Here is a 15,000-nt window from a genome sequence, read left to right as displayed (position 1 = left end):
TGACTCTGCAGGATGAACGGAAGAACCAGAGATTTATTTCTTAGAGTTTATTATGAGGTCAGAGAAGTTCTAATATTCTGTTGGAGAAAAACGCACTTCTTCTACTGAAGTTTGAGAACTAATTAATGTTAAAAAAAAGTCCCTTCATGTAGACTTAGACATTCATATTTGAGGAATCCACACTCTACATCCAGATGACGTTTTGAGTATTATATGAATATGAATGTGAGGATGGGGTTAAAACATGCATTTACTGTATTTATGTATTTTCATGTAAATCTTGCTGATTAATTATCATTTCTTTGCTCAGCGTCTGCGAGATCGTCGGCCAGTCGGACGGCGGCCTCTCCGTGCTGAGGACCTTCAGGCTGCTCAGGGTGCTGAAGCTGGTCCGGTTCATGCCCGCTTTGAGGAGACAGCTGGTGGTCCTCATGAAGACCATGGACAACGTGGCCACTTTCTGCATGCTCCTCATGCTCTTCATCTTCATCTTCAGGTGCGGTGATACGCGTTGTGTCTTGTGTATGGACATCTGCGTCTCTTGGTGTCTCCTCCTGATCACCAATGGAGGGATTAGCGAACAGGTCTACCGGGCACGGGCCCAACGTGTCAGGGGAAGAGACCACAAATAAATATAAAGAGACTCAAAATGATTATGAAAAGGGACAAAACAACTACTAAAATACCCAAAATGACGACATACAGACACAAAGCAACTGGAAAGACACACAGAATGACCACAAAGACACTCAAAACTATCACAAAGACACACACAGAGACACAAAACGACCACAAAGACACAGAAAATGACCGCAAAGAGACACAAGACGACCAAAAAGAGACTCAAGATGACAACAAAGAAACACAAAGCAACTACAAAGAGACACAAAACGACCACAGAGACACAAAGTAACTACAAAGAGACACAAAACGACCACAAAGCAACCACAAAGAGACACAAAACGACCACAAAGAAACACAAAGCAACCACAAAGAGACACAAAGTAACTACAAAGAGACACAAAACGACCACAAAGAGACACAAAGCAACTACAAAGAGACACAAAACGACCACAAAGCAACCACAAAGAGACACAAAACGACCACAAAGAAACACAAAGCAACCACAAAGAGACACAAAACGACCACAAAGAAACACAAAGCAACCACAAAGAGACACAAAACAACCATAAAGAAACACAAAGCAACCACAAAGAGACACAAAACAACCACAAAGAAACACAAATTAACTACAAAGAGACACAAAACGACCACAAAGAGACACAAAACGACCACAAAGAAACACAAAGCAACTACAAAGAAACACAAAGCAACTACAAAGAGACACAAAACGACCACAAAGAGACACAAAGCAACTACAAAGAGACACAAGACAACCACAAAGAGACACAAAGCAACTACAAAGAAACACAAAGCAACTACAAAGAGACACAAAACGACCACAAAGAGACACAAAACGACCACAAAGAAACACAAAGCAACTACAAAGAAACACAAAGCAACTACAAAGAGACACAAAACGACCACAAAGAGACACAAAGCAACTACAAAGAGACACAAGACAACCACAAAGAGACATAAAATGACCACAATGAGACACAAAACGACCACAAAGAGACACAAGACAACCACAAAGAGACACAAGACGACCACAAAGAGACATTGAACACTACAGATTCTTTTTTACTCCCATTGGAGACGTGCTATCTCGTTTTGCACGTTACTGCCCATTTATTTTCAGACTGATAGCTCATAGTTTCACCTTTTCATGTGTGTTTATATGTCTTTTTTCCTTTTAAAGTCAACTGCGTAAAACAAGCTGTCATTGACGAGCAGAAGGTCGCAGCTATTAACCGCGGACGAAATATAACGAGCAGACACTTGAAGATCGGCTCAGAATTGAACTCTCAGACACTCGAAGAGGTGCGGCGACATAACAAGCTCCTCTAAACGCAGCGGCACTCCGAGGCCATGAAAGGTCTCAGCGGAGGATCGATGACGGAGGATCGATGAGCCTCGCCGTCTTTGCTTCCCTCCTGTTCAGCTTCACTTTCCACTTGAGCCGGTTCAGACACACGATGTGCAGCAAACAGGGTCACGCTCTTATTGTGGTTCACCTACCGACCGAGCAGCTGCTTTCTGTGCGTTGGTGTCACGTTCAGGGACTTCTTATTGTAAACACCACGAATCCTAAAACGCCTCTGCTCGGATTCAAAGATTCAAGGAGGGTTTGTTGCCCTTATGCAACACAATTCAGGTGTAGCTCATGTGTAACACAACAAACAAAATGATAAGAGTAGAACAATGCTGTAGTGAATTATTTTAATTAACATCATTATGAATGTAAACAAAAAACTAGTTTTCACACTTAATACTGTGCAAAGGCTCTTTGATTCCCCTCAAGGAATTGTTACCTATATTTATACAAGTGTGGGTAATTAACTGCACATTAAAAGAATATTTATTATTTATTTAAATATTTATTGTGGTATTTAAAAAGTGACACCAGGGCCACTGGAGTAGAAAGCTTCCTATTGATCAGGCTTGGGGGTTTAGTCTTCGTTATCCAAGTGTTTGGTTTCAGGGGTACAAAAACAGCCTCAACGCTGAGTAATAAAAGCAACGTTTATAAAATCAGAGTCAGCTGAGAGAAAGAAAAAGCCTCCCCATGGATAATATACTATATATATATGACTATGTTCAGTGCTTGAACCTGCGGCTCTGCTGTTGTGTTGCAGCATCTTGGGGATGCACATCTTCGGCTGCAAGTTCAGTCTCAAGACCGAGACCGGCGACACCGTACCGGACCGGAAGAACTTCGACTCGCTGCTCTGGGCCATCGTGACTGTTTTCCAGGTAAAACCACACACTGCACACTTCTCTGCATATCTGCTCGGCCTTTATGACCGTATCTCCACGTATGCAGACGACTCGCCCCTGTGGACGGAAGCCTACGGGGTACCTTTTAGAAAACCTCTCATTTTACTGCAGCGGGGTCTGACAAGGTTAGTCCTGGTTCTGGATCTGCCGTGCCCCCCCCTTTTACCACCGGATCCAGCCCTGTGATGTGACGGGCATCAAGAACATCCACCGTGACTACATAGAAATAACCAATCTTCACCGCCGATGGCCTCCTTTGCTTACGTCGGTCATGTAGTGGAACCAGTGTTCCACTGAGTCTGGAACCAGTTAAAGGTTCCTCGTAGCTTTAAGAGTGGATGCTTCTTTGCAGACATCTTTTTAGACCCTTTAACCCGGAGACCGGACCAACTGAAACTCTAATGATTTAAACTTTTGCATTATGAATCCTGTTTTTTTTTTGGACCAATCTGTAATAACCTTAATGCACAAAACTATATTCGAAGAACTCTCCGATCAATACGTCGTATTGGCATTAATATTGACGGTACCTGTGTGGTACCTGTGTACCGTTAACCGCCTCTGTGTGTGCACCTCCTGTAGATCCTGACCCAGGAGGACTGGAATGCGGTCCTGTACAACGGGATGGCCGCCACCTCCCCGCTGGCTGCTCTGTACTTCGTGGCCCTCATGACCTTTGGAAACTACGTCCTCTTCAACCTGCTGGTCGCCATCTTGGTGGAGGGCTTTCAGGCGGAGGTGAGCGGAGCCTCCCGTGAATTCAGGCGCCGGTGATTGAGGTGCTCGGGCCAGCCCCGTTAATCTTATTCATTAATAACCTTTTGGAAAATGCTAATTTGGTTCAAGCAGCATCGGGGGAGAGATGACGCGTTTTCAAATTATCACCACGACAGCAACCGAGGGAATCGCTCAAGAGAAGGAGATCCACGAGCTCCTTTCTTCATCGCTCAAGAGAAGGAGATCCTCAAGCAGCTCCTTTCTTCATCGCTCAAGAGAAGGAGATCCTCAAGCAGCTCCTTTCTTCATCGCTCAAGAGAAGGAGATCCTCAAGCTCCTTTCTTCATCATCGCTCAAGAGAAGGAGATCCACAAGCAGCTCCTTTCTTCATCGCTCAAGAGAAGGAGATCCTCAAGCTCCTTTCTTCATCATCGCTCAAGAGAAGGAGATCCTCAAGCTCCTTTCTTCATCGCTCAAGAGAAGGAGATCCACAAGCAGCTCCTTTCTTCATCGCTCAAGAGAAGGAGATCCACGAGCTCCTTTCTTCATCGCTCAAGAGAAGGAGATCCTCAAGCAGCTCCTTTCTTCATCGCTCAAGAGAAGGAGATCCACAAGCTCCTTTCTTCATCGCTCAAGAGAAGGAGATCCTCAAGCAGCTCCTTTCTTCATCGCTCAAGAGAAGGAGATCCTCAAGCTCCTTTCTTCATCGCTCAAGAGAAGGAGATCCACGAGCTCCTTTCTTCATCGCTCAAGAGAAGGAGATCCACGAGCTCCTTTCTTCATCGCTCAAGAGAAGGAGATCCTCAAGCAGCTCCTTTCTTCATCGCTCAAGAGAAGGAGATCCACAAGCTCCTTTCTTCATCGCTCAAGAGAAGGAGATCCTCAAGCAGCTCCTTTCTTCATCGCTCAAGAGAAGGAGATCCACAAGCTCCTTTCTTCATCGCTCAAGAGAAGGAGATCCTCAAGCAGCTCCTTTCTTCATCGCTCAAGAGAAGGAGATCCTCAAGCTCCTTTCTTCATCATCGCTCAAGAGAAGGAGATCCACAAGCAGCTCCTTTCTTCATCGCTCAAGAGAAGGAGATCCACAAGCAGCTCCTTTCTTCATCGCTCAAGAGAAGGAGATCCTCAAGCTCCTTTCTTCATCATCGCTCAAGAGAAGGAGATCCTCAAGCTCCTTTCTTCATCGCTCAAGAGAAGGAGATCCACAAGCTCCTTTCTTCACCATCGCTCAAGAGAAGGAGATCCACAAGCTCCTTTCTTCATCGCTCAAGAGAAGGAGATCCTCAAGCTCCTTTCTTCACCATCGCTCAAGAGAAGGAGATCCTCAAGCTCCTTTCTTCACCATCGCTCAAGAGAAGGAGATCCACAAGCTCCTTTCTTCATCGCTCAAGAGAAGGAGATCCTCAAGCTCCTTTCTTCACCATCGCTCAAGAGAAGGAGATCCTCAAGCTCCTTTCTTCACCATCGCTCAAGAGAAGGAGATCCTCAAGCTCCTTTCTTCATCATCGCTCAAGAGAAGGAGATCCACGAGCTCCTTTCTTCATCGCTCAAGAGAAGGAGATCCACGAGCTCCTTTCTTCATCATCGCTCAAGAGAAGGAGATCCACGAGCTCCTTTCTTCATCGCTCAAGAGAAGGAGATCCACAAGCTCCTTTCTTCATCGCTCAAGAGAAGGAGATCCACGAGCTCCTTTCTTCATCATCGCTCAAGAGAAGGAGATCCACGAGCTCCTTTCTTCATCGCTCAAGAGAAGGAGATCCACAAGCTCCTTTCTTCATCGCTCAAGAGAAGGAGATCCACGAGCTCCTTTCTTCTTTGCTCAAGAGGAGATCCACGAGCTCCTTTCTTCATCGCTCAAGAGAAGGAGATCCTCAAGCTCCTTTCTTCACCATCGCTCAAGAGAAGGAGATCCTCAAGCTCCTTTCTTCACCATCGCTCAAGAGAAGGAGATCCTCAAGCTCCTTTCTTCACCATCGCTCAAGAGAAGGAGATCCACAAGCTCCTTTCTTCATCATCGCTCAAGAGAAGGAGATCCACGAGCTCCTTTCTTCATCGCTCAAGAGAAGGAGATCCACGAGCTCCTTTCTTCACCATCGCTCAAGAGAAGGAGATCCTCAAGCTCCTTTCTTCATCATCGCTCAAGAGAAGGAGATCCACGAGCTCCTTTCTTCATCGCTCAAGAGAAGGAGATCCACAAGCTCCTTTCTTCATCGCTCAAGAGAAGGAGATCCTCAAGCTCCTTTCTTCTTTGCTCAAGAGGAGATCCACGAGCTCCTTTCTTCATCGCTCAAGAGAAGGAGATCCTCAAGCTCCTTTCTTCTTTGCTCAAGAGGAGATCCACGAGCTGATTATAAGCCACGAAACTCATGTAGAAGAATCTTATTGAATTAAATGTAATAATATATATAATATATATATTTATATATATATTATATATATAATAATATAATAAATATTAATATATAAAATAATAATACATACAAATAAATAATAATACGTAGCAGATGTGTATATATATATAATATTTAAAATATTAATATATAAAATAATACATACAAATATATAATAATACATAGCATACCAGGTCAAGGCATGTATTGAAATTTGAGCAAACAGTATAACAATCTATTATCACGCTGTAGAAAAGATAATTACAGTATTTGTTAAAATAATGATATATATCTTTGTATCAGCAGTCATAACACAACATATTGAACAGGGGTCACCACCTGACAGCCTCACACAGCAGGAGGTCCATTACCACATGACACCGTGTAATCCCCCCCCCCCCCCCCCCCCCTCTCCTCGTCTCCAGGGCGACGCCAACCGCTCGTACTCGGATGACGACCGCTCTTCCTTCGACGAGAGCGAGAAACACGACTCCATGAAGTTCTCCGGTGAGCTGACGACTTTTGCATTTTCCTCTTAACGTGTCATTTTGAGAACAAAGAAGGAAATGTCGGGTATAAACAACACGTTTGAGATTAAAATACAACTATTAGCGTTTTTATTCTCTTTTTCTTCAAAAAAAGCTACATTAAATAAAAATTCTTCCTCCACATTCTTCTCCCCGTATGCATAACCCTAAACTCCTCTATGTTTTCCTCTCACACTATAAATACAGTATATATAGAAATATGTACTATATACTATGTATTTATATATATATATATATATATATATATATATATATATGTATATATTTAAATGTATAAATAAATACAATTTGACCCATCTACTGTAGGTCTTGACAGTCAAATTAAGTCAACGTTATTCTAAAATATAGCATGAATCCAACATATTATTATTATTATTATTATTATTATTATTATTTTCCAACGTCATTCACTAATAACCAAGTTAAGTCAAATGTATTGAAAAAGCCAAATTTTCCTAATTTTTTGATTCAAATAAAAAGTTTGTTTAACGATTTAAAGTGTTCAGTGAAATATTATTTAATGACTATTAGTCTGAATTGGTGGTTTGAACATTTCACCATTTAATGCCCAAAAGAATATAAACGCCAGGTTTCCAAACGGAACAACACGCCCAACAAGCTGCTGGCGTCTCGTGAAGAAACATCTGAGCCGTTTGTCTTCCACGGAGAGATTATTGTTATTATTATTATTATTCATGAGCTCACCCCCAAAATACCAACGAGGAAGACAGAAATACTCCACGCTGGAATCAGGCAGAAATATGTGCCAGAAGGCTTAAAAATATATATTTTAAAAAGCCTCTGAATGAGCTCCGGAAGAACCCGTCCAGAACCCTCCTGCTGCAGAGGAGACCAGGTCTCTGCAGTGGCCCCCCATGGAGGGGACTGGACTGCGGTCCAGAACCCCTCCTGCTGCAGAGGAGACCAGGTCTCTGCAGTGGCCCCCCATGGAGGGGACTGGACTGCGGTCCAGAACCCCTCCTGCTGCAGAGGAGACCAGGTCTCTGCAGTGGCCCCCCATGGAGGGGACTGGACTGCGGTCCAGAACCCCTCCTGCTGCAGAGGAGACCAGGTCTCTGCAGTGGCCCCCCATGGAGGGGACTGGACTGCGGTCCAGAACCCCTCCTGCTGCAGAGGAGACCAGGTCTCTGCAGTGGCCCCCCCCCACCATAGAGGGGACTGGACTGCGGTCCAGAACCCCTCCTGCTGCAGAGGAGACCAGGTCTCTGCAGTGGCCCCCCATGGAGGGGACTGGACTGCGGTCCAGAACCCCTCCTGCTGCAGAGGAGACCAGGTCTCTGCAGTGGCCCCCCCCCACCATAGAGGGGACTGGACTGCGGTCCAGAACCCCTCCTGCTGCAGAGGAGACCAGGTCTCTGCAGTGGCCCCCCATGGAGGGGACTGGACTGCGGTCCAGAACCCCTCCTGCTGCAGAGGAGACCAGGTCTCTGCAGTGGCCCCCCCCCACCATAGAGGGGACTGGACTGCGGTCCAGAACCCCTCCTGCTGCAGAGGAGACCAGGTCTCTGCAGTGGCCCCCCATGGAGGGGACTGGACCCCACACTGCAGGCCTCACGTTGGTTTTCTCTCCCTTTTAAACTATATTTTAGTCCCTTTTTCTGCTTTGAGAGGCTTCAGAAGGGAGCCGAGGTCAAAGATCTGCTCCCATGTGGATCCATCCCGACCCTCATCATCAAAGACAGCTTCTGACATTCATGCACCTGTTCATCTAGAGTTTAGATATGCGTATCCATGAGCATGTGAAGTTAAATATTAAGACATAACTGGACGTTGGGTCGTGAGCAACATGTTTCTACCGCTTCTCGTTACCTCCAGACACGAGGATCTGCACGCTGACCCCCAACGGCCACCTGGAGCTGGGGGCCCTGCCGGGGCCCAGGAGCTCCTGCTCCTCGGGGAGGCGGAGCTTCACCGCGGAGTCCAGGAAGAGCAGCGTGATGAGCCTGGGCAAGAGCAGCCTGGAGAGACGCTCCCTCTCTCTGGTACGACCTCCTGGACACCACTCAAAGATATCTGGAGATATCTGGAGATCTTCTGCAACGCATGTGTGTGTGTGTGTGTGTGTGCATTTGTGGCGTTCGTCACGTACGTGAGTGACAGGTACTGCTCAGTATATCCATGTGCAGTACCTGTCACTTTCACTGGGGCGTGTTGGGTTTTTCCTCCGGCGTTCGCAGCATCTTCGATCGGCTTGTTTTGACGTATTCACGCATTCTTGTCGACTTCACCGGACGCAGACTGATGATAATTACCCTGAAATGTTGTGTGTGTCTATTCCAGCGTCACGCCCGCAGTTCCAACTACCACAACTGGGGGCGCCCTTTCCTCCCGCAGTCCACGTGGAGCAGCAGGTAGACGGTTAGATTTACTTTCACATATGAATAAATGATTCCTGACCTCGCCGCGAACACGGAGACATCACACCTTCTGGGAGGTGTGATGTCTCATCACGGTTAAACGTGTTCATGATGGTTAAACGTGTTCATGATGGTTAAACGTGTTCATCACGGTTAAACGTGTTCATGATGGTTAAACGTGTTCATGATGGTTAAACGTGTTCATGACGGTTAAACGTGTTCATGATGGCGTGTTCATGATGGCGTGTTCATGATGGTTAAAGGTGTTCATGATGGTTAAACGTGTTCATGACGGTTAAACGTGTTCATGACGGTTAAACGTGTTCATGACGGTTAAACGTGTTCATGATGGTTAAACGTGTTCATGATGGTTAAACGTGTTCATGACGGTTAAACGTGTTCATGATGGTTAAACGTGTTCATGACGGTTAAACGTGTTCATGACGGTTAAACGTGTTCATGATGGTTAAACGTGTTCATGATGGTTAAACGTGTTCATGATGGTTAAACGTGTTCATGACGGTTAAACGTGTTCATGACGGTTAAACGTGTTCATGATGGTTAAACGTGTTCATGACGGTTAAACGTGTTCATGATGGTTAAACGTGCTCATGATGGTTAAACGTGTTCATGACGGTTAAACGTGTTCATGATGGTTAAACGTGTTCATGATGGTTAAACGTGTTCATGACGGTTAAACGTGTTCATGACGGTTAAACGTGTTCATGACGGTTAAACGTGTTCATGATGGTTAAACGTGTTCATGACGGTTAAACGTGTTCATGACGGTTAAACGTGTTCATGATGGTTAAACGTGTTCATGACGGTTAAACGTGTTCATGATGGTTAAACGTGTTCATGATGGTTAAACGTGTTCATGACGGTTAAACGTGTTCATGACGGTTAAACGTGTTCATGACGGTTAAACGTGTTCATGACGGTTAAACGTGTTCATGACGGTTAAACGTGTTCATGACTGTTAAACGTGTTCATGACGGTTAAACGTGTTCATGATGGTTAAACGTGTTCATGATGGTTAAACGTGTTCATGACGGTTAAACGTGTTCATGATGGTTAAACGTGTTCATGACGGTTAAACGTGTTCATGATGGTTAAACGTGTTCATGATGGTTAAACGTGTTCATGATGGTTAAACGTGTTCATGACGGTTAAACGTGTTCATGATGGTTAAACGTGTTCATGATGGTTAAACGTGTTCATCACGGTTAAACGTGTTCATGATGGTTAAACGTGTTCATGATGGTTAAACGTGCTCATGACGGTTAAACGTGTTCATGACGGTTAAACGTGTTCATGACGGTTAAACGTGTTCATGATGGTTAAACGTGTTCATGATGGTTAAACGTGTTCATGACGTGTTCATGACGGTTAAACGTGTTCATGATGGTTAAACGTGTTCATGATGGTTAAACGTGTTCATGATGGTTAAACGTGTTCATGACGGTTAAACGTGTTCATGACTGTTAAACGTGTTCATGATGGTTAAACGTGTTCATGACTGTTAAACGTGTTCATGATGGTTAAACGTGCTCATGATGGTTAAACGTGTTCATGATGGTTAAACGTGTTCATGACGGTTAAACGTGTTCATGACGGTTAAACGTGTTCATGACGGTTAAACGTGTTCATGATGGTTAAACGTGTTCATGACGGTTAAACGTGTTCATGATGGTTAAACGTGTTCATGACGGTTAAACGTGTTCATGATGGTTAAACGTGTTCATGACGGTTAAACGTGTTCATGATGGTTAAACGTGTTCATGACGGTTAAACGTGTTCATGATGGTTAAACGTGTTCATGACGGTTAAACGTGTTCATGATGGTTAAACGTGTTCATGACGGTTAAACGTGTTCATGATGGTTAAACGTGTTCATGACGGTTAAACGTGCTCATGACGGTTAAACGTGTTCATGACGGTTAAACGTGTTCATGATGGTTAAACGTGTTCATGACGGTTAAACGTGTTCATGATGGTTAAACGTGTTCATGACGGTTAAACGTGTTCATGATGGTTAAACGTGTTCATGACGGTTAAACGTGTTCATGATGGTTAAACGTGTTCATGACGGTTAAACGTGTTCATGATGGTTAAACGTGTTCATGACGGTTAAACGTGTTCATGATGGTTAAACGTGTTCATGACGGTTAAACGTGCTCATGACGGTTAAACGTGTTCATGATGGTTAAACGTGTTCATGACGGTTAAACGTGCTCATGATGGTTAAACGTGTTCATGACGGTTAAACGTGCTCATGACGGTTAAACGTGTTCATGACGGTTAAACGTGTTCATGACGGTTAAACGTGTTCATGACGGTTAAACGTGTTCATGATGGTTAAACGTGCTCATGATGGTTAAACGTGTTCATGACGGTTAAACGTGTTCATGACGGTTAAACGTGTTCATGACGGTTAAACGTGTTCATGATGGTTAAACGTGTTCATGACGGTTAAACGTGTTCATGATGGTTAAACGTGTTCATGACGGTTAAACGTGTTCATGATGGTTAAACGTGTTCATGACGGTTAAACGTGTTCATGACGGTTAAACGTGTTCATGATGGCGTGTTCATGACGGTTAAACGTGTTCATGACGGTTAAACGTGTTCATGACGGTTAAACGTGTTCATGATGGTTAAACGTGTTCATGACGGTTAAACGTGTTCATGATGGTTAAACGTGTTCATGACGGTTAAACGTGTTCATGACGGTTAAACGTGTTCATGACGGTTAAACGTGTTCATGATGGTTAAACGTGTTCATGACGGTTAAACGTGTTCATGATGGTTAAACGTGTTCATGACGGTTAAACGTGTTCATGACGGTTAAACGTGTTCATGATGGTTAAACGTGTTCATGACGGTTAAACGTGTTCATGATGGTTAAACGTGTTCATGACGGTTAAACGTGTTCATGATGGTTAAACGTGTTCATGACGGTTAAACGTGTTCATGATGGTTAAACGTGTTCATGACGGTTAAACGTGTTCATGATGGTTAAACGTGTTCATGACGGTTAAACGTGTTCATGATGGTTAAACGTGTTCATGACGGTTAAACGTGCTCATGACGGTTAAACGTGTTCATGATGGTTAAACGTGTTCATGACGGTTAAACGTGCTCATGATGGTTAAACGTGTTCATGACGGTTAAACGTGCTCATGACGGTTAAACGTGTTCATGACGGTTAAACGTGTTCATGACGGTTAAACGTGTTCATGACGGTTAAACGTGTTCATGATGGTTAAACGTGCTCATGATGGTTAAACGTGTTCATGATGGTTAAACGTGTTCATGACGGTTAAACGTGTTCATGACGGTTAAACGTGTTCATGATGGTTAAACGTGTTCATGACGGTTAAACGTGTTCATGATGGTTAAACGTGTTCATGACGGTTAAACGTGTTCATGATGGTTAAACGTGTTCATGACGGTTAAACGTGTTCATGATGGCGTGTTCATGACGGTTAAACGTGTTCATGACTGTTAAACGTGTTCATGATGGTTAAACGTGTTCATGACGGTTAAACGTGTTCATGACTGTTAAACGTGTTCATGATGGTTAAACGTGTTCATGACGGTTAAACGTGTTCATGACGGTTAAACGTGTTCATGACGGTTAAACGTGTTCATGACGGTTAAACGTGTTCATGATGGTTAAACGTGTTCATGACGGTTAAACGTGTTCATGATGGTTAAACGTGTTCATGACGGTTAAACGTGTTCATGATGGTTAAACGTGTTCATGATGGTTAAACGTGCTCATGATGGTTAAACGTGCTCCTGATGGCGTGCTCCTGATGGCGTGCTCCTGATGGCGTGCTCCTTATGGCGTTCTCCTTATGGTTAAACGTGTCGTGCAGGTCGAGCTCCAACAGTCTGGGCCGGAGGAGCTACGGGTTCGGCGGCGCTCCTTTGGTGGGAGGCAGCCTCCGCGTGCACGGCACCCGTTCGCCTTACGCCCACGCCGCCGAGCAGGAGGCCCTCCTCTCCCGCCATCGCGCCCCGCCCCTTCACCACCCGGCTCCGCCCCCGCCGCTCCTCTCCAGACACTTCACCGGGCGGGCCCTCTCCCTGGAGCACCCGGAGGTGCTCGGGGCCGGCGGGCCGCCCCACCAGGCTCCGCCCCACGTCCAGCCGGACCCGGGGGGATCCATCGCCGGGGGCTCGGACCACCGGGATTGTAACGGCAAGACGCCGGGTCCGCACGCTCAGCTGATGGCGGACGTTTTCCCTCAAGTCAACGCACGCAAGGACCGGGCCGACCTCGACGAGGAGACGGACTATGTGAGTGGCAGATGGGCGACCATATCTATCGTGTTATTGCCATACATGTTTTATTATTCACTGGATGATATTGAAAAACACAACGGAGCATAAATCCGAATCATCGTGGCAGTTATGGTGCAGATGAGGTGGCGCTATTGCTTTATCTCGCCTCTCTGCAGCCAATTTGTGAACTTGCCGGTGAGGAATTAAATAATTTTTATAGCTTTTAAATCATCTTCTTCTCGTCTCTCAAACTCCAGAGTGTGTGCTTCCGCGTCCAGAAGATGATGGAGGTGTACAAGCCGGACTGGTGCGAAAGCAGAGAGCAGTGGTCCGTCTACATGTTCTCCCCTCGGAACAAGTGAGTGGACGGGGTTAGACTGCTGTCAATCAAACCTGCTACAACCACACCCACACAGGCCTGATGGAGCAGCTACATTCACTCCACTGACCACCAGGGGGCGACTCCTCTGGTTGTATAGAAGTCTATGCTTCATGTGTTAAAGCTACATTCACTCCACTGACCACCAGGGGGCGACTCCTCTGGTTGTATAGAAGTCTATGCTTCATGTGTTAAAGCTGCATTCTCTCCACTGACCACCAGGGGGCGACTCCTCTGGTTGTATAGAAGTCTATGCTTCATGTGTTAAAGCTGCATTCACTCCACTGACCACCAGGGGGCGACTCCTCTGGTTGTATAGAAGTCTATGCTTCATGTGTTAAAGCTACATTCACTCCACTGACCACCAGGGGGCGACTCCTCTGGTTGTATAGAAGTCTATGCTTCATGTGTTAAAGCTGCATTCTCTCCACTGACCACCAGGGGGCGACTCCTCTGGTTGTATAGAAGTCTATGCTTCATGTGTTAAAGCTGCATTCACTCCACTGACCACCAGGGGGCGACTCCTCTGGTTGTATAGAAGTCTATGCTTCATGTGTTAAAGCTACATTCACTCCACTGACCACCAGGGGGCGACTCCTCTGGTTGTATAGAAGTCCATGCTTCATGTGTTAAAGCTACATTCACTCCACTGACCACCAGGGGGCGACTCCTCTGGTTGTATAGAAGTCTATGCTTCATGTGTTAAAGCTGCATTCTCTCCACTGACCACCAGGGGGCGACTCCTCTGGTTGTATAGAAGTCTATGCTTCATGTGTTAAAGCTGCATTCTCTCTACTGACCACCAGGGGGCGACTCCTCTGGTTGTATAGAAGTCTATATAAATGACTCTACTTCTCTTGATTTATTCCCTCAGTAAACATTGTAAACATTAGTTTTTGGTCTCAATCTCTAGTTTCAAGTCTTCTTCAATACAGCGTGATGTTCATTTAGTAAATTATGGTCATTTAGAGTCAAACAGAACATAAAGCAGGGGATGCTTTAGGGCGGGGCTACAAGGTGATTGACAGCTCTCATCCAATAACTTCCGTTCATTTGTTGCAAAAAAGCCAAGATGGCAACATCCGTAAATCAAGACGGAGACGGCAACAATCGTTGAACTCAAGGCTAACGCTAGCTAATGCTAGCTAACGCTAGCTAATGCTAACCTTGATACGGTGGATGAACAGCGAGCTGCAGAACCAAACCATTTATCTTCTTCTCCTCTGGAGACAACGTTATTGACTCTGGGCCCGGAGTCGTGTTTGTCTGCGCGACCACGTTTTCTTTTTCTCAAAAGCATCGTTGGTGGAGAGACGCCCGAAAGAGACCGCTCAGTCACTTACGGGGAAGCCGGGCCCCGGGGCCGTGTTCTGGCATCCTGGCAGGTGCCATCT

The 15,000-nt window shown here is 45.4% G+C and overlaps 1 protein-coding gene across 1 annotated transcript in view; it reads left to right on the top strand.

The window, feature by feature from the left end:
- Nucleotides 1-15,000, top strand: part of LOC117730672 (voltage-dependent T-type calcium channel subunit alpha-1I-like) — a 109,581-nt gene that overhangs the window by 53,207 nt on the left and 41,374 nt on the right. The window contains 8 exon segments of the mRNA XM_034532539.1: nt 311-496; nt 2,760-2,877; nt 3,484-3,639; nt 6,434-6,515; nt 8,393-8,554; nt 8,859-8,928; nt 12,819-13,242; nt 13,485-13,585. Coding sequence (XP_034388430.1) covers nt 311-496; nt 2,760-2,877; nt 3,484-3,639; nt 6,434-6,515; nt 8,393-8,554; nt 8,859-8,928; nt 12,819-13,242; nt 13,485-13,585 — 1,299 coding nt within the window.

Source organism: Cyclopterus lumpus, chromosome 1, assembly GCF_009769545.1.
Source record: "Cyclopterus lumpus isolate fCycLum1 chromosome 1, fCycLum1.pri, whole genome shotgun sequence".
NCBI lineage: Eukaryota > Metazoa > Chordata > Actinopteri > Perciformes > Cyclopteridae > Cyclopterus > Cyclopterus lumpus.
This window is presented reverse-complemented; position numbering and strand designations above follow the sequence as displayed.